The sequence below is a fragment of the Grampus griseus genome (genome assembly GCF_964374135.1).
Source record: "Grampus griseus genome assembly, chromosome: 9".
Lineage (NCBI taxonomy): Eukaryota > Metazoa > Chordata > Mammalia > Artiodactyla > Delphinidae > Grampus > Grampus griseus.
This window is the reverse complement of record NC_139003.1, coordinates 5,707,568-5,732,086: the sequence shown is the minus strand read 5'-3', so window position 1 is coordinate 5,732,086 and position 24,519 is coordinate 5,707,568. Positions and strand designations below refer to the sequence as shown.

At 43.6% G+C, this 24,519-nt stretch overlaps 1 protein-coding gene across 2 annotated transcripts in view; it reads right to left on the bottom strand.

The window, feature by feature from the left end:
• The window catches only part of PRKAG2 (protein kinase AMP-activated non-catalytic subunit gamma 2), a 277,365-nt gene that overhangs the window by 55,160 nt on the left and 197,686 nt on the right, over positions 1 to 24,519 (bottom strand). For both annotated transcript variants that reach the window (XM_082661762.1, XM_082661763.1), the window contains exon 5: positions 4,272 to 4,341. In XM_082661762.1, coding sequence (XP_082517888.1) covers positions 4,272 to 4,341 — 70 coding nt within the window. The remainder of the gene's footprint in view (positions 1 to 4,271; positions 4,342 to 24,519) is intronic.

Here is a 24,519-nt window from a genome sequence, read left to right as displayed (position 1 = left end):
AGAATGAACAAGTTACAGTGAATACACGTTTTTGGTTTATTGTAGAGCGGTTGCTGGTCGCTTTAGGTCATATTTTCAAGCTGGAAGGAAAAGTACAAGTTCACCAATGCTGGGCTTTGGTCTACCGAGAAAACCCACAATGACAACAGAACAAGCAAGCAACGCCCCAAGAGAGAAGGATTATTCAAGAATACAGCTACTTCATTTCAGAACTGGGCCTACGATTCCAAGATCCTTGACTGAAAAATAATGCTTTCCCCTCGCTTGTACTTCTGCCCCCACTTCTTCCCTATTTTTGATCATGCAGACTAGCTTGACCAATCTTGCTAGGAAAATAAGTTTGGAGGCAAGTTCTGAAAAGCTTATCCTTTGGGAAATGCCTTGCAGGTGAGGAAGGAACAGCTCGGACAGAAAGGACCGCCTGGACTGAAGGAAGCGGGCAGGTGGTGAGGGGAGAGGGGACAGGTGACTGGGAAGAAGCGACTTGCTGGAAGCCCGAAGAAACCGGAGAGTCTGCGACAGCTGGAATGACAAGAAGGCGGCGATAACGCAGGTGGTTCCCAGGGGCCGTAAAGTTCTTGAGGTAGTGCCAGAATTACAGAGTTATTAATCATGAATAAGTTTCTGAATACTCATCGACTTGAGAAGGCACTCACGGGCTGCGTTTAGGTGCTTACGAAGGTGCTGGGCCCTGTGGTTAAATAAGTTCAAGACGGTTAATCTTGATAAAAACAAACAGGTGTGGCTGATATAATTAAACACTCGAAACGCAAACACATAAAGTGACTGCTATGGGCTGGCACTGCTCGCATCACTTTGCAGATACCGAATCATTTCATCCTCCCGTCGTTCCCACAAAGGAAACATAAACACTGAATGTAGTCACTGAGATACCAAAACACCGCTGAGCACCGACGAAGTGCCGCCATATCGCCTGCTGGGAAGAGAAAGATGGATTATGGAGAAGCACAGAAGGGCTTTAGGGAGCGGCCTCGGAGAGGGTGGGACTTGGGCTGAGCTGTGATGTAGGAAGGTTGGCAGGTGGAAAAAGGGAGCAAGAGAAGGTCTTACCCTCCAAGGGCTGTAAACCCTCAGGCACCGAGACCATGAAGGGTCACAGAACAGGGGTCTGGCTAACTCTGCCTGTGGGCCAAACCTGGCCTCTTTCTGTAAATAAAGTTTGACTGGAACGCAGCCCTGCCACTTGGACCGCGTTGCTGCTTTGCTGCTGCACGGGCAGGCTGAGCAGTCTTGACAGGGACGGAGACCGAGACCATCCGGCCCTCTACAGAAAAAGTTTGCCCGTGCCTGTTCTAGAGCCTCCATATTCAGCGCAGGGTCTGTGAAGCAGCAGCAGCAGCAGCACTTGGGGGCTGAGCAGAAATGCAGACTCCCAGGTTCCACCCCAGACCCACAGAACTAGACTCTGCCTTTTAAAAAGCTCTCTGGCAGGGCTTATGCACAGAAAGCTCTCTGATCATTGGTGTGTACGGCCGGGATGAGGCGGTGAGGCTGCAGATGAAGAGAAGTCTGCATGTATTCTATACACAGACCCAGGAAAGTGGTAAAGATTTTCCCGTAAAGGAGTGGTGCTGTCAATTCACGCTCTGGAAAGGTCCCTCTGTCAGGGTGCGATGGTAGGAAGAAGTGGGTGGGCACTTGGTGTCAGAACCCAGGCAAAAGAGGACCTGGACAACACATGGGAGACAGAGGCACCATTTCTCCTTTCTTCCCAGAAGCAAATTAACGTTTTAAGAGATTACGCCAACTTCACTAATGCCTTTCTAACGAACAGAGTATCTGTTAGAATTTATTAGGAAATAGGCAAAGACTTGGTAACAAAAGTATTAGCGATCACGTGTTTCCATGTATACCAGCTACATCCCCATCTAAGGAAAGCGTCCAGATCGCAATGCACGAATGATGACACCGAGTGAATAAGAAGGAAGCTGGAAGATTAAATGAGGACCTATTCAACAGCTAGGTATCAATATTATGTAGGCTGCTAACACATCAGCTCACAGGATGCTATGTAAAGGTGTAACGTCCTACTGTTAGGACGCATTGTTCCCCCGAATAAATGTAAGATTCTGCTTGATAGTCAGTTTTTCCATAGTTTGGATGAATAAGACAACCACGCCAACACTACCCCTTCAGGCTTGGCTAACGGCTTCCAAACAACTGCTTTTTAACACTGTGCCTCCTTAAGAATCTGGAAAAATCTGACAGGGTCATTTGTGGGATTCAGTACGCTTCAGAGTAATGACAGCAACGTCGATAAAAACAGATGGGTGAAAACGGGAAATTCCTTGTCTTAGACGCTTAGGTTTAGTATTTTATACTCATTCCCTTGGCAGAAACAATGCAAAAGAAATAAGGCATAGAGATATTTCTCAAATATCTACTTTGAGAAATGCAATATAATTGAATTAATAAATCTCAAGTAAGGAAAAAAACTCCATCAAACCTGTACTGAGAAAAATCTCTATGGACGATGCATTAATAAAAAGCTTAAAAAGTCCATGAGTTCAGTACAATGGTAGATGGCACTTAAACAGTAACAGTAACTAACATGTACTAAGTGCTTACTGTAGATTTACATTGTACTAAATACCATTACATGGATTATCTCATTTAATCCTCAAAACACCCCCGATATTAGCTCCACCTTATGAATGGGAAAACTAAGGCACAGGGAGGTTAAGTAACTTGTCCAAGGTCACACAGCTTAATAAGAAGGTAAGATACGGTCTGAAGCTGGGCCTATGCTCTAAACCATAACTATGGCACCTCTCCAATAGCATCTGCTCTCTACTTTCCTTTGCCCCCATGTGAATCTGCAAAATGATTAAATGCGATGGAGTCTCATTGTTACTGAAATCAGGGACAAAGAAAACTCTATGATTTAGATATTCAGAGTCTTAACGAAAGGGGGGGCACACCATACTGCCCCGTGGACAGTGCCCCAAGTTTGACCTGCAATATAATAAAATCACGGAATAATGAGGTGGATTCGATTGAACACGCTGGATTATTTTTCAGTAGGACAGAGTGCAAATTAAGCCCTAGTCAAATTCTGCAATGTACCATGTAACTGCTTGTTAATAATAAATATGGCGGCAGACTTTTAATGATCATTACTATGAACACGTTATCTTCTGGCTAACATGTCTGTGAAATGCGGGAACTCTAAAACATAAAATAAACGTAGGCACCGGCCTGATGCTGTCGGCTTAACGTTCTCATAGTGGTTGCGCTTATTTAAGGAACTGCCTGACTGTAACTAAACAGAAGCATTAAAGTAAAGTTGGCAGAGGGCACAGCATCCACATGGCACATGCTTTGTTCCAGGGGCTTTATTCCATCAATACTCTTGGAAAAAAGAGAACTCACTAAACGAATAACGGAAAAACACAAGATAGTGTGGAGGTCTTTTAAATTCCTCACATTGTCAAGCATCTTATACAAAGTTCTCTTTAGACTTTGAACTCATCATATCTCATTTTCAATACTAATTCTGCCAAAGAACAAGCTCATCCCCTTCAAATTTTAACAGTTTCAACATAAGATCCAGGTGAAAGCTCATCACAGTCCCACGTTAAATATTCATTTTGCCAAAGAACAAACTCATCTCCCCACATTTCAACAGCTTCAAAATAAGATCCAGGTAAGAAGAAGAAAACGGGGCAGGAAAAGGAAAAATACCGAGTGAGCGAAGAGAAGACAGGAACGATGGAATGACAGGATCACCTGAACTCAAAACCAATTCGCTAAGCCGCCACCGCTTTTCCTATTGAACTTTCCCTATCAAGACAAGAAGACACACCCTGCTGGTGGTATTTTCACAAGTACAGATAAGGGAACCACTGTGTGTTATTTAAAGGTACGGACCATAGGCATAATCTGGGGGTTACCCCTACATGTATGGTGGCATTACAAACAATTACTACTGCACGTCACCTTGCTCTCATTCCAGTTCGGCTTGTAAGGACAAAAGGACCGACCATCCGTGTGGATGGCCGGGTTGCGGGCTCCCCTTAGAACCCAGCAAGATTTCGCCACCGAAAGGCACCCGCGGCCACTGCAGACACGCTCTGCCGGCTCCGCGTCTCCACCGCCAGCCCCTGCAGGGCGCGCCGCCCGAAGCCGGACGGGCGGTGGGCGGCTGGGTCCCGCGGCCTCCGGGGCGTGAACCCCGTCTGTCCCCGCGCCCCGGCCCCTCCGGGCCCCCGGCGTAGACACGGAAGCGCGTTCCAGCGGGGGGCACTCACCTTCTTCTTCCAACTCGAATTTCTCCAGCATGCCGGCTTCCGCGGGTCCCGGGGCCGCCGCCAGCGCCGCCTGAGGAGGAGCAGGACAGGGATCAGCATGCGCTCGGCCGCGCTCGTCCCCGGCCGCGCGGGCGGGGGCGCGGGGACGCGGGGGGGTGGCGCGCGGGGGCGGAGGGCGGGGGTGCCGGGGATACAGGGGCGCGGCGCAGGCCGCGGGGGGCCGGAGGGCCGGGGGGCGGCGGTGGTGCGAACGCGGGGGGCGGGGCCGAGGGGCGAGCGGCCAGGGGGCGGGTGCAGGCCGGCGAGCGGTTGGGGGCGCGGGGGCGGGACGAGGGGGACTGGGGGGAGGCGCAGGGAGGCGGGCGGGGAGCGTGTGGGGGGGGCGGGGGCACGGAGGCGGTCTCTGCGGCTCCGCGGAGCGCTCCGGCCTAGCTCCGCGCCGGGTCGCTGGGAGGAGGGGCCTCCCGGGCGGCTGGCGGGGCGGGGGGCGGCGCGGCGCGGCCCGGCCCGCCCGCACTGCACAGAACGGGCGGTGCGGCCCAGCCTCCGGCCCACCCCCGCCCCAAGCCGCAGGTGGCGCGGGCCGCGGCCTAACCTGCCGCCCTCCCCGAGTGGAACGGCCCGCTCCCGGCCTCCCCCTGGCGCCTCGCGCGTTGGTATGGACCGGCGAGATGGAACCGTGGGACTAGGACCCCGAGGAGCCAGGGGCTGGCTCGCTCGAGGGCGGCCGGGGCGCCCTTCTGGCCGCATCCCTCCTTCCCGCCAGGGCCGCCGACCGGCCATTAGCAGAGGCCCGTTTTCTCATCCTTGCCTCGTCCTCCCATCCCACCGCTCACATCCGCTCACCTTCCCCCGCCACCCACGGCAGCGCGTCCCTGCAGGTTTAACCTGCGCAGGTGTGGTCTCGGCCAGCCCGGGGGGTGGGGCACGAGGGGAGCGCTGCCAGGTGGGGGCGGGGTGGGCGGAGCGACGTGCCAGGGAGAGGGGAATGGAGGCTGCAGGACCCCAGGGGGAGATGACCCCAAAGGCGGGGGTCGGGGTGGAGGGGAGTGGGTGAGGGAGTGATTGCTTGCTTTTCTTTATAAAGTTTAGACTAAATTGCCCATCCCTTTCGCCTAATAAAAATTTTGTTCTGTGGAATATACGTACTGTAGATGCACTGTGTCGCTATCAGTTTTACCCACCCTGGAACTCTTTAACGTGCTTCCTCTCTTCATAGCCCATTCTCTTCTTTGGGGAGCCACTGCCAGAAGCACATACAAATCTAAATCTGGCCCTGGCCACTCCTGTCACCCTGGATCTGGGTATCTGAGACTCTCCAATCGCCAACTCAGGTTGGCAGGCAGCGAGGCTGGCAGCCGAGAGCTTCCTGGAAGAGCAGGGTAACCAGAGAGGGGACAGGCACCCCATTCCGTGAGGCTCTCCTGTGTTACAGGCAATGACTGCCCCAGGTGCAGGGGGCCCTTAGCTCACTGCAGAGTGCAAGGGCCCTGATAAAGAGATTAGCTCCCCAGCGCTGATTAAGGCTGTGAAGTCCCGCCCCCACCAAAGGAACTTGGTTCTGTCACTCTTGCAAGCCTAGCCTGGAGGAGGAAGTACTTAAATTTCCTTTATGCTTTCTTTCTGCTCTGTCATCTCAGTTGGGCCAATACCCAAGTCTTTTTTTTTTAGTCACGCCATGTGGCATGAGGGATCTTAGTTCCCCAACCAGGGGTCAAACCCATGCCCCCTACATTAGGAGCATGGAGTCTTAACCAATGGGTCACCAGGGAAGTCCTGCCAATCCCTAAGTCTTAATCTTTGCCTTAAAAAATGTGGGGGGAGGAAAAGAAGACAGAACTAATTTTGTAAGACATGGTGGTAAAAATGCTCAGCTGTGTCATGCTTAACAGCAAAAGACTGAATGCTTTCTCTCTTAAGTTCAGGAACAAGGCAAGGATTTGTGCTTTCACACTGTTCTTAATCAACACAGTACTAGAAGTTCTAGCCACTGCAACAAGGGAAGAAAAAAAAATTAAAGGCATACAAATTGCAAAGGAAGAAATAAAACCATCCCTATTTGCAGATGACATGGTTGTCTTCATAGAAAGTCCCAAGGAATCTACTAGATAAACAAACAAACAAATCCCAAAACACCAAAACTAGGACTAATTAGTGCAGCCAAGGTTACAGGATACAAGATCAACACACAAAAATCAATCACGTTCAACACACAAAAATCAATCACATTTGTGCTAACAATGTTCATGCTAACAAGGAACACGTGGAAACTGATATTAAAAACAATATTATTTATGATGACCACAAAGAAAATTAAATACTTAGGTATTCACTTAAGAGAACATGTACAGGGCTTCCCTGGTGGCGCAGTGGTTAAGAATCCACCTGCCAATGCAGGGGACATGGGTTCAAGCCCTGGTCCGGGAAGATCCCACATGCTGCGGAGCAACTAAGCCCGTGTGCCACAACTACTGAGCCTGTGCTCTAGAGCCCATGAGCCACAACTACTGAGCCCACGTACCTCAACTGCTGAGGTCTGTGGGGCTGGAGCCTGTGCTCCGCAACAGGAGAAGCCACTGCAATGAGAAGCCCGGGCACCGCAGCAAAGAGCAGCCCCTGCTCGCCGCAACTAGAGAAAGCCTGCGTGCAGCAACAAAGACCCAGTGCAGCCAAAAATAAATAAATAAAATAAAAACTCAACAGGAGAAAAAGAAAACAACCCAATCAGAACATGGGCAAAAGATATGGAGGCATTTCACTGAAACAGATAGAAAGACGGCAAAATAAGCGCATGAAAACATGTCCAACATCATTAGCCATTAGGGAAACGCAAATCAAAACCACAATAAGCTATCACTACACCCCTATTAGAATGGCCAAAATAAAAACAGTGACCACACCAAATGCCAGTGAGGATACAGAGAAACAGAATCACTTGTGCATTGCTGTGGGGATGCAAAATCATACCACCGCTCTGGGAACCAATTTTGCAGTTTCTTATGAATCTAAGCTCCCAACTGCCATATGACACATCAGTGGCGCTCTTGGGCACTTATCCCAGGGAAAACGAAACATGTTCACACAAAAACCTATGTATGGGCCTGGTGGGGGGAGACCTTCAACATGGTGGAGGAATAAGACATGGAGATCACCTTCCTCACCACAAATACATCAAAAATACATCTACATGTGGAACAACTCCTAAAGAACACCCACTGAATGCTGGCAGAATACCTCAGACTTCTCAAAAGGCAAGAAACTCCCCACGTACCTGGCCGTGTGGCTGACATGGTCTTGGTGCTCCAGCTGGGTGTCAGGCCTGAGCCTCTGACGTGGGAGAGCCGAGTTTAGGACGCTGGTACACCAGAGAACTCCCGGCCCAACGTAATATCAATCGGTGAAGAGTTCTCCCAGAGATCTCTGTCTCAACGCTAAGACCCAGGTCCACTCAACGACCAGCAAGCACCAGTGCTGGACACCCCATGCCAAGCAACTAGCAAGACAGGAACACAACCCCACCCATTAGCAGAGAGAGGCTGCCTAAAATCATAATAAGTTCACAGACACCCCAAAACACACCACCAGACGCAGTCCTGCCCATCAGAAAGACAAGATCCAGCCTCATCCACCAGACCCCTCCACCAGGAAGCCTACACAGCCCTCTGAACCAACCCTACCCACTGGGGGAAGACACCAAAAACAATGGGAACTACGAACCTGCAGCCTGTGAAAAGGAGACCCCAAACACAGTAAGTTAAGCAAAATGAGAAGACAGAGAAATACACAGCAGGTGAAGGAGCAAGGTAAAAACCCACCACACGAAACAAATGAAGAGGAAATAGGCAGTCTACCTGAAATGGAATTCAGAGTAATGATAGTAAAGATGATCCAAAATCTTGGAAACAGAATGATGAAAATACAAGAAACATTTAACAAGGACCTAGAAGAACTAAAGAGCAAACTAACAATGATGAACAACACAATAAATGAAATTAAAAATTCTCTAAAAGGAATCAATAGCAGAATAACTGAGGCAGAAGAACGGATAAGTGACCTGGAAGATAAAATAGTGGAAATAATTACTGCAGAGCAGAAAAAAGAAAAAAGAATGAAAAGAATTGAGGACAGCCTCAGAGACCTCTGGGACAACATTAAATGCACCAACATTCGAATTATAGGGGTCCCAGAAGAAGAAGAGAAAAAAAAAGGGACTGAGAAAATATTTGAAGAGATTATAGTTGAAAAATTCCCTAATATGGGAAAGGAAATAGTCAAGTAGTCCAGGAAGCACAGAGAGTCCCATACAGGATAAATCCAAGGAGAAACATGCCAAGACACATATTAATCAAACTATCAAAAATTAAATACAAATAAAAAATATTAAAAGCAGCAAGGAAAAAACAACAAATAACATACAAGGGAATCCCCATAAGGTTAATAGCTGATCTTTCAGCAGAAACTCTGCAAGCCAGAAGGGCGTGGCAGTACATATTTAAAGTGATGAAAGGGAAAAACCTACAACCAAGATTACTCTACCCAGCAAGGATCTCATTCAGATTCTACAGAGAAATTAAAACCTTCACGGACAAGCAAAAGCTAAGAGAATTCAGCACCACCAAACCAGCTTTACAACAAATGCTAAAGGAACTTCTCTAGGCAGGAAACACAAGAGAAGGAAAAGACCTACAATAACAAACCCCAAACAATTAAGAAAATGGTAATAGAAACATACATATTGATAATTACCTTAAATATAAATGGATTAAATGCTCCAACCAAAAGACACAGACTGGATGAATGGATACAAAAACAAGACCTGTATATATGCCGTCTACAAGAGACCCACTTCAGAGCTGGGGACACATACAGACTGAAAGTGAGGGGATGGAAAAAGATATTCCATGCAAATGGAAATCAAAAGAAAGCTGGAGTAGCAATACTCATATCAGACAAAATAGACTTTAAAATAAAGACTATTACAAGAGAAAAGAAAGACACTACAGAAGGATCAAGGGATCAATCCAAGAAGAAGATATAAAAATTGTAAATATTTATGCACCCAACATAGGAGCACCTCAATACATAAGGCAAATGCTAACAGCCATAAAAGGGGAAATTGACAATAACACAATAATAGTAGGGGACTTAAACACCCCACTTTCACCAATGGACAGATCATCCAAAATGAAATAAATAAGGAAACACAAGCTTTAAATGATACACTAAACAAGCTGGACTTAACTGATATTTATAGGACATTCCATCCAAAAATAACAGAATACACTTTCTTCCCAAGTGCTCATAGAACATTATCCAGGATAGATCATATCTTGGGTCATGAGTCAAGCCTTGGTAAATTTAAGAAAACTGAAATCGTATCAAGTATCTTTTCTGACCACAACGCTATGAGACTAGATATGAATTACAGGAAAAAATCTGTAAAAAATATAAACACATGGAGGCTAAACAATACACTACTTAATAACCAAGAGATCACTGAAGAAATCAAAGAGGAAATTAAAAAATACCTAGAAACAAATGACAATGAAAACACGACGACCCAAAGCCTATGGGATGCAGCAAAAGCAGTTCTAAGAGGGAAGTTTATAGCAATACAATCCTACCTTAAGAAACAAGAAACATCTCAAAGTAACAACCTAACCTTACACCTAAAGCAATTAGAGAAAAAAGAACAAAAAACCCCCAAAGTTAGCAGAAGGAAAGAAATCATAAAGATCAGACCAGAAATAAATGAAAAATAAATGAAGGAAATGATAGCAAAGATCAATAAAACTAAAAGCTGGTTCTTTGAGAAGATAAAATTGATAAACCATTAGCCAGACTCATCAAGAAAAAAAGGGAGAAAACTCAAATCAATAGAATTAGAAATGAAAAAGGGGAAGTAACAACTGTCACTGCAGAAATACAAAGGATCATGAGAGATTATTACAAGCAACTATATGCCAATAAAATGGACAACCTGGAAGAAATGGACAAATTCTTAGAAATGCACAACCTTCCGAGACAGAACCAGGAAGAAACAGAAAATATGAACAGACCAATCACAAGCACTGAAATTGAAACTCTGATTAAAAATCTTCCAACAAACAAAAGCCCAGGACCAGATGGCTTCACAGGCGAATTCTATCAAACATTTAGAGAAGGGCTAACACCTATGCTTCTCAAACTCTTCCAAAATATAGCAGAGGGAGGAACACTCCCAAAATCATTCTATGAGGCCACCATCACCCTGATACCAAAACCAGACAAAGATGTCACAAAAAAAGAAAACTACAGACCAATATCACTGATGAACATAGATGCAAAAATCCTCAGCAAAATACTAGCAAACAGAATCCAACAGCACATTAAAAGGATCATACACCATGATCAAGTGGGACTTATCCCAGGAATGCAAGGATTCTTCAATATACGCAAATCAATCAATGTGATACACCATATTAACAAACTGAAGGAGAAAAACCATATGATCATCTCAATAGATACAGAGAAAGCTTTTGATATAGTTCAACACCCATTTATGATAAAAACCCTCCAGAAAGTAGGCATAGAGGGAACTTACCTCAACATAATAAAGGCCATATATGACAAACCCAAAGCCAACATCGTCCTCAAAGGTGAAAAACTGAAACCACTTCCACTAAGATCAGGAACAAGACAAGGTTGACAACTCTCACCACTATTATTCAACATAGTTTTGGAAGTTTTAGCCACAGCAATCAGAGAAGAAAACGAAATAAAAGGAATCCAAATCAGAAAAGAAGAAGTAAAGCTGTCACTGTTTGCAGATGACATGATACTGTAAACTACTAGAGCTAATCGATGAATTTGGTGAAGTATCAGGATACAAAATTAATGCACAGAAATCTCTTGCATTCCTATACACTAATGATGAAAAATCTGAAATAGAAATTAAGGAAACACTCCCATTTACCACTGCAACAAAAAGAATAAAATACCTAGGAATAAAACTACCTAAGGAGACAGAAGACCAGTATGCAGAAAACTATAAGACATTGATGGAAGAAATTAAAGATGATACCAACAGATGGAGAGATATACCACGTTCTTGGATTGGAAGAATCAATATTGTGAAAATGACTATACTACCGAAAGCAATCTACAGATTCAATGCAATCCCTATCAAACTACCAATGGCATTTTTCACAGAACTTGAACAAAAAATTTCACAATTTGTATGGAAACACAAAAGACCCTGAATTGCCAAAGCAATCTTGAGAAACACAAATGGAGCTGGAGGAATCAGGCTCCCTGACTTCAGACTATACTACAAAGCTACAGTAATCAAGACAGTATGGTACTGGCACCAAAACAGAAATATAGATCAATGGAACAGGATAGAAAGCCCAGAGATAAACCCACACAGATATGGTCACCTTATCTTTGGTAAAGGAGGCAAGAATATACAGTGGAGAAAAGACAGCCTCTTCAGTAAGTGGTGCTGGGAAAACTGGACAGCTACATGTAAAAGAATGAAATTAGAACACTTCCTAACACCATACACAAAAATAAACTCAAAATGGATTAAAGACCTAAATGTAAGGCCAGACACTATAAAACTCTTAGAGGAAAACATAGGCAGAACACTCTATGGCATAAATCACAGCATGACCCTTTTTGACCCACCTCCTAGAGAAATGGAAATAAAAACAAAAATAAACAAATGGGCCCTAATGAAACTTAAAAGCTTTTGCACAGCAAAGGAAACCATAAAGAAGACAAAAAGACAACCCTCAGAATGGGGGAAGATATTTGCAAATGAAGCAACTGACAAAGGATTAATCTCCAAAATATACAAGCAGCTATTGCAGCTCAATATCAAAAAAACAAAGAGGACTTCCCTGGTGGAGCAGTGGTTGGGAATCCTCCTGTCAGTGTGGGGGACACGGGTTCAAGCTGTGGTCTGGGAAGATCCCACATGCTGCGGGGCGGCTGGGCCCATGCGCCACAACTACTGAGCCTGCGCTCTGGAGCCCGCTAGCCACAACGACTGAGCCCACATGCCACAACTACTGAAGCCCGTGCGCCTAGAGCCTGTGCTCCGCAACAAGAGAAGCCACCGCAGTGAGAAGCCGGCGCACCATAAAGAAAAGAAGCTCCCGCTCGCCGCAACTAGAGAAAGCCCACGTGCAGCAACAAAGACCCAATGCAGCCAAAGATAAATAAATGAATTTAAGACAGACAAACAAACAAACAACCCAATCCAAAAATGGGCAGAAGACCTAAATAGACATTTCTACAAAGAAGATATACAGATTGCCAACAAACACATGAAAGGATGCTCAACATCATTAATCATTAAGAGAAATGCAAATCAAAACTACAATGAGGTATCACCTCACACCAGTTAGAATGGGCATCATCAGAAAATCTACAAACAAGAAATGCTGGAGAGGGTGTGGAGAAAAGGGAACCCTCTTGCACTGTTGGTGGGAATGTAAATTGATACAGCCACTATGGAGAACAGTATGGAGGGTCCTTAAAAAGCTAAAAATAGAACTACCATACAACCCAGCAATCCCACTACTGGGCATATACCCTGAGAAAACCATAATTCAAAAAGAGTCATGTCCCACAATGTTCATTGCGGCTCTATTTACAATAGCTAGGACATGGAAGCAACCTAAGTGTCCATCGACAGATGAATGGATAAAGAAGATGTAGCACATATATACAATGGAATATTACTCAGCCATAAAAAGAAAAGAAATTGAGTTATTTGTAGTGAGGTGGATGGACCTAGAGTCTGTCATACAGAGTGAAGTAAGTCAGAAAGAGAAAAACAAATACCGTATGCTAACACATATATATGGAATCTAACGAAGAAAAAAATGGTTCTGAAGAACCTAGGGGCAGGACAGGAATAGAGACGCAGATGTAGAGAATGGACTTGAGGACACAGGGAGGAGAAAGGGTAAGCTGGGACGAAGTGAGAGAGTGGCATGGATGTATATACACTACCAAATGTAAAACAGATAGCTAGTGGGAAGCAGCTGCATAGCACAGGGAGATCAGCTCGGTGCTTGTGACCACCTAGAGGGGTGGGATAGAGAGGGTGGGAGGGAGACGCAAGAGGTAGGGGATATGGGGATATATGTACACGTACAGCTGATTCACTTTGTTATAGCAGAAACGAACACACCATTGTAAAGCAATTATACTCCAATAAAGATGTTAAAAACAAAAACAAAATCAAAAACCTATGTATGAATGTTCACATCAGCTTCATTTGTAACAGCCCAAACTGGAAATAACAGATGTCATTCAACAAACAATGTTACATCTATACTGTGGAATACTACTCAGCAGTAAAAAGCAACAAGCTATTGATACATACAACCACGTGCATGAATGTCCGGGGAAGTATGCTGAGTGAAAAAAGCCAATCCCTGACGGTTATATATGGTATGATTCCATTTTAGAGAACATTCTTGAAATGAAAAAAATTATAGAAGTGGAGAACAGATTAGTGGATGCTAGGGGTCAGGGATGCGGGTGGGGGAACAGAAGTACCTGTGGCTATAAAAGGGCAACATGAGGGACCCTTGTGGTGATGGATCTGTTCTGTATCTTGACTGTTTCAAAGTCAATACTGTTTGTGTTATCATACTATATTTTCCCCCATGAGTCAAGCCAAGCTGATTTAATTCTGTGGAGGAAACGACAACTGGGGCTCATTTAGAAAAAAAATCTTTATTGAGATACAATTCACATAACATAAAATATGACTTTCAGTATACACACAGGGTTGTGTAACCATCTGTGTTTACAGCATTTTCATTATCCCAAAGACAAGCCCCATACCCATTACCAGTCACTGCCTATTACTCCCTTAACCCCCATGCTCACTCGTAGGCAACCACTAATCTATTTTCTGTCTCTATAGATTTGCCTCTTCTGGACATTTCATATAAATGGAATCATACAGTATGTGGTCTTTCATCTCTGGCTTCTTTCACTCAGCATAATGTATTCAAGGTTCATCCATGTTGTAACATTTATTCGCACTTAATTTCTTTTTCTTGCTGAAAAACATTCCATTGTATGGATATACCACATTTTATTTATCCATTTATCAGCTGACGGCTGCTTGGGTAATTTTCACTTTGGGCTATTGTGAATATGAATATTGCTGCTATAAACATTCATGTACAAGGGTTTGTGTGGAAGTACGTTTTCATTTCTGTTAGGTATAGATCCGGGAATGGAATTTCTGGGTCATATGGTAACTCTCTATTTTAAACATTTAGAGAAACCGTCAAACTGTTTTCCACAGTGACTGCACCTTTTTACATTTTCACCAGCGATGTACGAAGGTTCCAATTTCTCCTGTACTGTAGTTTTGCAAGATGTTACCATGGAGGGAACTAGGTGAAGGGCACGCAGGATTGCTGTATTATCTCTAAAAACTTCATGTGAACCCACAATGATCTCGAAACACAAAGTCTAATTAAAAAGAAGTTTGGTAGTACATAGTGGAAGTGTCGATCCTCCTAATGTTGGAAAAGTCTACACTTGAATTTCCTGCAGTAAATCTGGCACGCTTTAAAAAGAAATCCCTCATTGATATTTATTAGGAGCACCATCTATTTCACTGTAATGCTGATGAGTTGTTTCTTGGGAGGCAGAAATGGGCAGCCGGCGGGAGTATGTATTTCTGGAGGCTGTGAACTCTGCAAAAGTGGTCCTCAGACCAAAATGTCCTGTACCTATCACTGTCCACGCTGGTAGAGAATAGAAATGGAAACAAATTAACGTGATTCTCTTAATTTTACTCACTTGATGATGGGTGTACAGAAGTAGACTAAAATAAAAACGTCTCTAGTGAGACTGAATTTATTTCCACGGGTTGTTTTCACTTTGTAAAACATCTCATGCTTTCTTCCTTAGAAAGGAGCGTAGTCACAGGACACCAGAAGGAGGCAGATGACACTGTTCTATGACACGCGAAGTCAACTTCAGGGACCTAAAGCCCTGCGAAGCTTTTCAGACATGCACAGAAATGTCGACAGGCTGAAATGAGTGATGGATTGGTTTGTACCAATAATTTGAAGCTGGTGGCCATCGGTTGCCTTTTCACGGTGATGTTCTCTTCAAGTCTCAACAGACTTACATGCCAGAGTTAATTTTAGCTATTCCAGGCAGGCAGGGAAGCCAGGAGAGGAGGAAAGCAGAGAGGAAGGGCTCAGGCCATGTTCTGCATGCAAAAAGAAGGGGCTTGCACTGCGATGCTACCTCATCTCCCTCGAGAACTAAACTGGCAATATCATGGTAGAGAGCTGCCAGGTTGTCCTTGCTGGACCTTGTGCAGATTCGTGGTATTTCTACCTGTACCCCATCAGCTTCTGCAACCAGTCTGGGATGACCGGACTCCAGGGTGATGGGAGGGAACAGAGTTGAACTTTACTGAAAGAATGCCTGCAATACATGGAGCCATAACAAGTGTGACTTTTTGGTTGGTGAAAAATACTAAATGATTAAGGACTGTCTTACATAATTGTGCCCAGTGTTTTGAATGACTATCAGAAGGGGAAAACATCAGGCTGCGAGCTTAATCATAAAATGACTGCCAGAAAAGCTTTCCTTTATGCAATGAGGTCGGATATGCGTTCACTTTACCTTTTTTTTTGTTTGTTTTTTTCAATCTTAAATAGCTACTGCAAGAAATCAGTCAACCTTAAATACTGGATAAGGAGCTCCTGAATAATTTAGAAGCATCGATGTTTCCCCCTGCTGTCTTCTGTGAGCTCTGGTTCCATGCAAAGACGTCCTCTGTGCGGTAGCAAAAGTGGGACGGGAAACTGCACCCGTGCGGGCAGGAGATGTGCGTGCACCCCGTCCTACCTCTCGCTCTACTCTCTCGAGCCAGCCTTCACCCCCGTGCCTGTGCTGATGGCCTTGAAGCCTCAGCCCCAAGCTCAGAGCTCTCCTGCGCTCCAGACTGCTTCCTGCTCATCTCCGTTTGAATTTTCTATGGGCAATTCAAACTCATCCATCGCAAATGGTCCCTGGGTCCTCTTGGTTTATCTCAGTGTCCTTGGACACTGCCCAAGGTGTCTCTGTCTCCACCATACTCCTCAGCTAGGCTTGCTGTTGGAACAGCTCCAGTTTCTCCTGTCTTGCCCTTTTCTAGTCCGTTCCCTACCCTGGAGCCAGAGCTCCTTTTAAACACAGACTTGTTCTTGTTACTCGGTTTAGAACCATCCAGTGACTCTCAGGAACCTTTAGGAATGTCGTGCAAACTCTTCAGCCCCAAGCAGGACCTGATCATTTTATTTCTTCACCTTTGCTTGCTAACCCCCGCTGCATCCTCTACACGGGAGCCCTGATGCTTTGTTCCTGGAATATACCCTGCTCACGGCACTAAGAGTTTGAATATTCTGGCCTCCCTTCCTACTTCTGTCACTTGGCTAGGTCCTACTCACTCCTTTAAGATTGAGTCTTTAAGAGGAGAAGAAGCAGCGTGGCCAAAAAAAAAGAAAAAAAAAAAGAAAAATCAGCCCTCATACTCATCAGACGTTTTATCATTTGGTTCTGGTTTTCCCTGGGATCTTAATTTAAGAAAATTTCCATTAAGAATTTTTATTTGAAAAGATGCGATCTAAAATAAATTCAAGGTTTGCCTGTTAAAAAAAAAAAAAGAATGAGTCTTAAAAAGAAGGCTCACCAGGCAGCCTCTTCTGCTTCTTGACCTCTTCTCACAACTTACCTGGTTAATTGCTTCTCTGAACCCACATGCTTCTCTAAGGCAGTTAACATGGAATTGGGATTTACTCTTCTGTCTCCCCTAAATGCCATAAACTCTTTGAAGCGGCAGAATGACCCTGTTTGATCATCTGACACATAGTAGGTATTGCAGAAATAGTTGAGTGAAATGCATCGTTTGTTATTAGGAAATCAGTTAAAAACATGGTGGGTAAGCAGATAATTTTAACAGCATAAGTGGGTTCAGAGATGATTTCATTCCATTTACTCCTGCTTTTCCTGGACCTCGTTTCTATTTAGAAATAATTATACCCACATTCCCTTGAGCGTTGGAGCTGGTATTTTGAAGAAAAAAGGAAGTGACTGTGCTCTTTCAGACTCTCTCTGAGGACTGCAGGCTGTGGACCGCACTTTGCATCCTGGTTTGGACATTGGCGGAGAGCTTTCCCAGCTCTTGCTGTCACCCTACAATTTTACTTTCTGTTAAGTGAGAACAATGGATCTTTTAAAGTGGTGTCGAAATTTGATAAAAACTCAAAAATATAAGATATTTAACACCACAACTATTAATTCCTCTGATCGATTTTAATCATTATATTTGGGGGAAAGGTTTTGTTCATTTTGATAGTTTTCTAAATAACAATTTCAGATAGCATAAAATAAAGCTGGTTCCTTCCTAACATTTATTTATGATTTCCTTTAAAGAGCATTTATTCCACAGGATCTTTTCAGAGAGTATGGCAACTAATTCTACAGTTCAGTGAGTCAGCTGAACTGTTTCAAAGGAGGAGCTCCTGTTTCAAAGGAGGTATCATTAAATAAGAGATGAAGAAAATGGACTTAACCAAAACAAAATTCTTTTTGTCTGGCTTCTGTTAAATTGTCTTCTAAGTTCCAAAAAGTAGACAATGTTAAGATTTTGAAGATAGTCATTCAGCAAATATTTACTATCTGCTATATGCCAGGAACCACAGAAGGTGAGTCATTTAAATATCTGGTGTGATTAGAAATTCACATCAAAGATACGAAGTAGGAACCCTAAACACACATAGCATTTATTTGTTACTCTTCAAATCCTGGTTCTGTAGAGCTCATTAGTCAGGGTCTAGAATATGTATGTCTCTTGCCTTTCACAAATAAATCCAAATTAGTTTTTATTTTTTGCTAATTGAAATCTTTGATTATCAGCTTTGTGTTTAACACGACTTACTGGGGAGCTAAATACATTTCATTATGTTGACAACTCTTATTATCCCATAATACTGTGCAAATTAAAAAAATAAGTATTGCTCAGCCAGTTCAATTAAGTTCATAATGACAGTTTAAAGCTGGTTCAATCATGATTTTACACGCTTATTAAGAGTGAAAATAGATGACTATTAAAAATAGCTGAAAAGATAACATGTGTCATAGTGCTTAATGTTTCTGTAACTGTTGCAAAGACCCTGCTACTTCTTCCCCTTGAACGTGAGCTGGACCTAGTGACTTGTTTCTAATAGACAAAACACAGCAAAGGTGATGGGCCATCACTTCCATGATTAGGCTACGTAAGACTGCGGCTTCTCTCATACTAGCAGACTCTCCCCCTTGCTGGCTTTGATGAAGCGAGCTACCATGTTGGAGAGGCCATTTGGCAAGGAACTGAGGCCCTCAGTCCAACAGTCTGCCATCAACCACATGATCTTGGAAATGGATCCCTCCCCAGTCAGGCCTTCAGATGCATCCCAGCCCTGGCTGATGTCTTGACTGCAGTTTCATAAAAGACCCTGAGGCAGGGGACCCAACTAAGCTGTGCCTGGACGTCTGACCCACAGAAAGTGTGAGCTCTTGATACATGCTTTAAGCTGCTAAGTTTGTGGTAATTTGTTACACAGCAACAGATAATACAATGAGTTTTTTTAAATATAGTTAGGATACAAGTTCTTTGTCAGATACATGTATTGTGAACATTTTATCCCATTCTGTGGCTTGTGTTTTCATATTCCTAACCATCTTTTTCAAAGAGCAAAATTGAAAAATTTCAATGAGATCCAGTCCATCCTTTTATGATTCATGCTTTTTGTGTTCTATCTAAGAAACCCTTGCCTCCCCCAAGACTGTGAAGATTTTCTCCAGTGTTTCTTTCTAGAAACTTTATATTTTGACTTTGACATTAGATCTATGATCTGTTTTGGTTTAATTTTTTATAATGTGTGGTAAGGGTTTAGGTTCTTTTTTCCCATACTGATATCCAGTTGTTCCACAGTGCTTGTTAAAAAGACTTTATTTTCCCCATTGAACTACCTTAGCACCTTCATCTAAAGTCGACTGACCACATCACCATAGCCAAGACGTGGAAACAACCTACATGTGCATCCGCAGATGAATGGATAAAGAAGATGTGGTACATATATTATAAAATGGAATACTTTTCAGCCATAAAAAAGAATGAAATAATGTCATTTGCAGTAACATGGATGGACCTAGAGATGATCACACTAAGTGAAGTCAGAGAAAGACAAATATCATATGATATCACTTATATGTGGAGCCTAAAATATGACACAAATAAATTTATCTATGAAACAGAAACAGACTCACAGACATAGAGAACAGACCTGTGGTTGCCAAGGGGGCAGGGAGGGAAGGATTGGGAGTTTGGGATTAGAAGATGCAAACTATTACATATAGGATGGATAAACAACAAGGTCCTACTGTATAGCACAGGGAACTATATATTCAATATCCTGTGACAAACCATAATGGAAAAGAGTAAGAAAAAGAATATATAAATATAAATAAATAAATATATATATGTATAAACTGAATTGCTTTGCTGTACAGCAGAAATTAACACAACATTGTAAATCAACTATAGTTCAATAAAATAAATAAAAAATAGGGCTTCCCTGGTGGCGCAGTGGTTGAGAGTCCACCTGCCGATGCAGGGGACACGGGTTCGTGCCCCGGTCTGGGAAGATTCCACATGCCACGGAGCGGCTGGGCCTGTGAGCCATGGCCACTGAGCCTGCGCGTCCAGAGCCTGTGCTCCGCAACTGGGGAGAGGCCACAACAGTGAGAGGCCCGCGTACCGCAAAAAAAAAAAAAAAAAAAAAAAAAAATAAATAAATAAATAAATAAATAAATAAAAAATAAATCAATTGACCATATATGTGGGGTCTAGGTCTAGACTCTCTATTCTGGTCATTGATCTATTTCTATACTTTCATCATGGCCATCCTGGCTTTTTTTTTTTTGCGGTACGCGGGCCTCTCACTGTTGTGGCCTCTCCCGTTGCGGAGCACAGGCTCTGGATGCGCAGGCTCAGCGGCCATGGCTCACGGGCCTAGTCGCTCCGCGGCATGTGGGATCTTCCCAGACCGGGTCACGAACCCGTGTCCCCTGCATCGGCAGGCGGACTCTCAACCACTGTGCCACCAGGGAAACCCTCCTGGCTTGATTCTTATAGCTCTGTAGTAAGTCCTAAAATCAGGTAGTGAACATTCTCTAACTTTGTTGTTCATTTAAAAAATTGTTTTGTCTCCTCTAAATCTTTTATTACAGTTTGGGATTTTTTTTAAAAAAAAGGCCACTGGAATTTTGGTTGGGATTGCATTTGATCTGTAGGTCAATTTGGGAAGAAGTCACATCTTAACAATATTGAGTCTTCTAGTTCATGATCATGTTATATCTTTCTGCTTATTTGTGTCTTTGATTTCTCTCAGCAATCATTTGTAATTTTCAGTGTAGAGGTCTTACATGTCTTTTGTTAAATTTATTCCTAGGTATGTTATGCTTTTTGACGCTCCTGTAAATGAAACTGTTTTTAAAATTTCATTTCCCAATTGTTTGCTGTTAACATAAAGACACAATTGATTTTTGTATATTAACCTTGTATCCTGTGACCTTGATAAATGTACTTGTAAGTTCTAGTGGATGTTTTGCTGATGAGTTAGGATTTTCTACATAAGTAATCATGTGATCTAGTGCCTCTCACTTTTAGTTCTTTACTTTGCAGTTCCCTGATAATGTATAATCTTACCCATATTTACGTGTTTAGTGTATTATACATACACTCTGATTCTTATCTAAATATATCATTTTATTTGTTTATTCAGAGAAGATGATATTTCTGTTGCTCTGTGTGATATTATGTATGTACCATATATACCCGTGTATGTGTAATATTATGTAATACATACGTAATGATCTGTATGAATATATATGGATACATATGTGTATATATTCCCCACCTTAGACTCAATTGTCGGCAGTGTGTAACCCTCCGTGTGTGGCACGCTGTACTTAACTGTAGTGGATACGATTGATTGCCTGCCTGGCATCCACTCCTCTCCCACCACCTTCCTTTCCAGAATACCCCACTAATTTTGTTGCAATATATACTGTTTCCTTACACAAGTCGCGATGGTGACAATCTTTCTCAAGCTAGTCCCTTTGGACTGAAGGGAAGGACTTACGGTTGAAGAGGGCCAGCGCCCACGTGCACATGTTCACGTCCCCGCCCGTCCCCTATTCTTGCCACAGACAGCATGTAACCCTGACTGCTGTTGAGGACCAGCCCTCAGAGGAAGCCAGTGCTGAGAGAAAGAGCTTGGGTTCTTGGTGATATCACTGAGCAGGCCTCTATCTCACCTTGCCTGGGGCCTGTCCTACCTCTGGACCTGTAAGATGAGACAACAGATGTCTTTGTCCTTCAACTCGTTTTGAGTTGGGAGTTTTCTGTTACTTCTCAGCCAAAAACATTCTAAGTGATATTTGGTTATTATATTAGATACAGGCCCTGCCGCCAGGAGATGATATTCTAATTCGGTGAAGATTATAGTCTAATTGTGGAAACTGTATTTCTTCATATGTAACTGTAAAAAATTACAAAGTACTTTAAATTTAAAAAAACCCACAAAACTATAGCAACTGAATAGTGGACACAAATGCTAAGGTACTCGGAGAGAGAGGTCCTACAGAGAAGTACTGAGGCAGATTTTGAAGGAAGCAAGGAAAGGATATAGCATCTCAGAGAATAGCTATGGCAGAGGACAAGCCCTGAAGGTAAAGACGCTTGCAGGACACAGCAGGCAAATGGCATTTAGCTGAGAGTGGAGTGGTTTTTTGTTTTTTTTTTAATTTTTATTGATATATAGTTGATTTACAATGTTGTGTTACTTTCAGGTGCACAGCAAAGTGACTCAGTTATGTGTGTGTGTGTGTGTGTGTGTGTGTGTGTGTGTGTATGTATTCTTTCTGGATCCTTTTCCATTATAGATTATTACAAGACATGGAGTATAGTTCCTTCTGCTATACAGTAGGTCCTTGTAGAGAGTGGAGAGTCCTGGCAGAGAAGTTAAAGAAAGATTGGTAGAGACCACTGGAAGCTAATGGAATGGAATTAGATTTCAAACACAGGATATAAGGAGTGAATGTCAATTCCCTCAAACCGTTTCTGGCGATATGAAAAGATTTTAATATCTGTGTAGAGTGGAAAGGGTTGGATATGGGAGGGCCTGGAAGCAGCGAGACTATTTCAGATATCTTTACAACAAATGTAGAAATTAAGCAAGTCTGAGAAGTATCACAGAGGTAAGACTAGTTTGGACTTGGTATTTCAGTGGATTAGGAAATAAACAGAAAGGAGACTGGAATATCAGGGGAAATTGGCAGGATGAGACTGTTTGAGGTAAGAAGGAGAAATGCCGTGATAAAGCTGTTAGGCCTCAGATGCTGACTGGCTCTCCAAGAAGCGCCTTTCAGGATGTAAGCAGGGTAGCTGTGCGTTTGTGGCTCTCTGCAGGAAAGGAGGAGTGGGTGGGGTGACAGAGGTTTTCTGATTCATCAGCTGTGCTTCCCAAACTTCAGTCAGGTGCCATTTTTATGATTTTTGTCATGTCCCCATACAAACTCTACAATTATTGAAATTGACTTAAAAAAAAAAACCTAGGGGCTTCCCTGGTGGTGCAGTGGTTGAGAGTCCGCCTGCCGATGCAGGGGACACGGGTTCGTGACCCGGTCCAGGAAGATCCCACATGCCGCGGAGCGGCTGGGCCCGTGAGCCATGGCCGCTGAGCCTGCGCGTCCGGAGCCTGTGTTCCGCAACGGGAGAGGCCACAACAGTGAGACGCCCGCGTACCGGAAAAAAGAAAAAAAAGAAAAGAGGGCTTCCCTGGTGGCGCAGTGGTTAAGAATCTGCCTGCCAATGCAGGGGACACGGGTTCGAGCCCTGGTTCGGGAAGATCCCACATGCCGCGGAGCAACTAAGCCCGTGCGCCACAACTACTGAGCCTGTGCGTCTGGAGCCTGTGCTCCGCAACAGGAGAGGCCGTGACAGTGAGAGGCCCGCGCACCGCAATGGAGAGTGGCCCCCGCTCGCTGCAACTGGAGAAAGTCCTCGCACAGAAACGAAGACCTAACACAGCCAAAAATAAATAAATAAATTTAAAAAAAGAACAAAAACTAGTCTTTAGCCAAAATTCCATGAAATCATAGGTTTGGATATTCTTGATATTTTTTTCCTGATTCACAAATATATCGCTGTAAAAATGTTCCTCCTCATACCGCCCTGAAGTCATCTGGCATGCCCCAGTGGCTCACCCTGCACTTTGGGGAAACAGGTCCAGGAGAACAAGAAGAGTCAGCACCAAGAGACAGAGACCCAGGGCTGGAGTTCACAGGGCAAAAGGGGGAGACTCTCAGTGGGAAGACAGGGTCCTCTTATCGAAGCCATAAGGGGAGTCAGCAGGATGAGAGACATAGCCCCTGGTAACAGCCCCACAAGCACATCTGCTCTACCCGGAACAGGACAAAGTAAGAATGCAAGTCTTTTTTCTTTTTTTCAATTTTACTGAATGTGAGATAAGAATGCAAGTCTAAACCAGCATTTTTAAAACGGTAAACTGTGACCCATTCACGGCTCATGAAAGCAGTTTAATGGGTCAGGACTAACTTAGTTGAAAATGAAATATCATAGAAAAATCACTTTGCATTGCAGGTTGTTGAGGGTAGTTATTGTTTCAAGAAATCCATCTTAATTACATATACGTGTATGTGAGTATGGGGCCAAGATTTTTTATTGTAGTTTATGGCCATAGACTAGATAATAAAGAAAGATGTCTATACCTTCTGACACCTCTTGGTTGAAAGATTTAGTCATATGGATGGGACACTAGTTACAGGAAATGTTAAGTTTCTCATTTAACCATGCTCAAATTTCCTTTCACCCGAGAGAAAGTACGCAGTGTCCGGAACTAAGTTTGGCCTGAGGGAAGAATGCTTTCAGCTCATTTATTTTTAAGTTTCAGGTAATACCGTGAAAATGGTATTAGTCTATGCCAAACTGCCTTGACACGTTGGTGGTGATTTTTAAAGGTATACTGAGGTATGTAGATCTGCATATCTGGGAGGAAAATCACAAACACGCACACGCACACGTGCGCGCACACGCACACACACAGGAGTGGAAAAAAATAATGACGACTTGGTATTTCTACTTTCTTTCCCAAATATCAAAAAT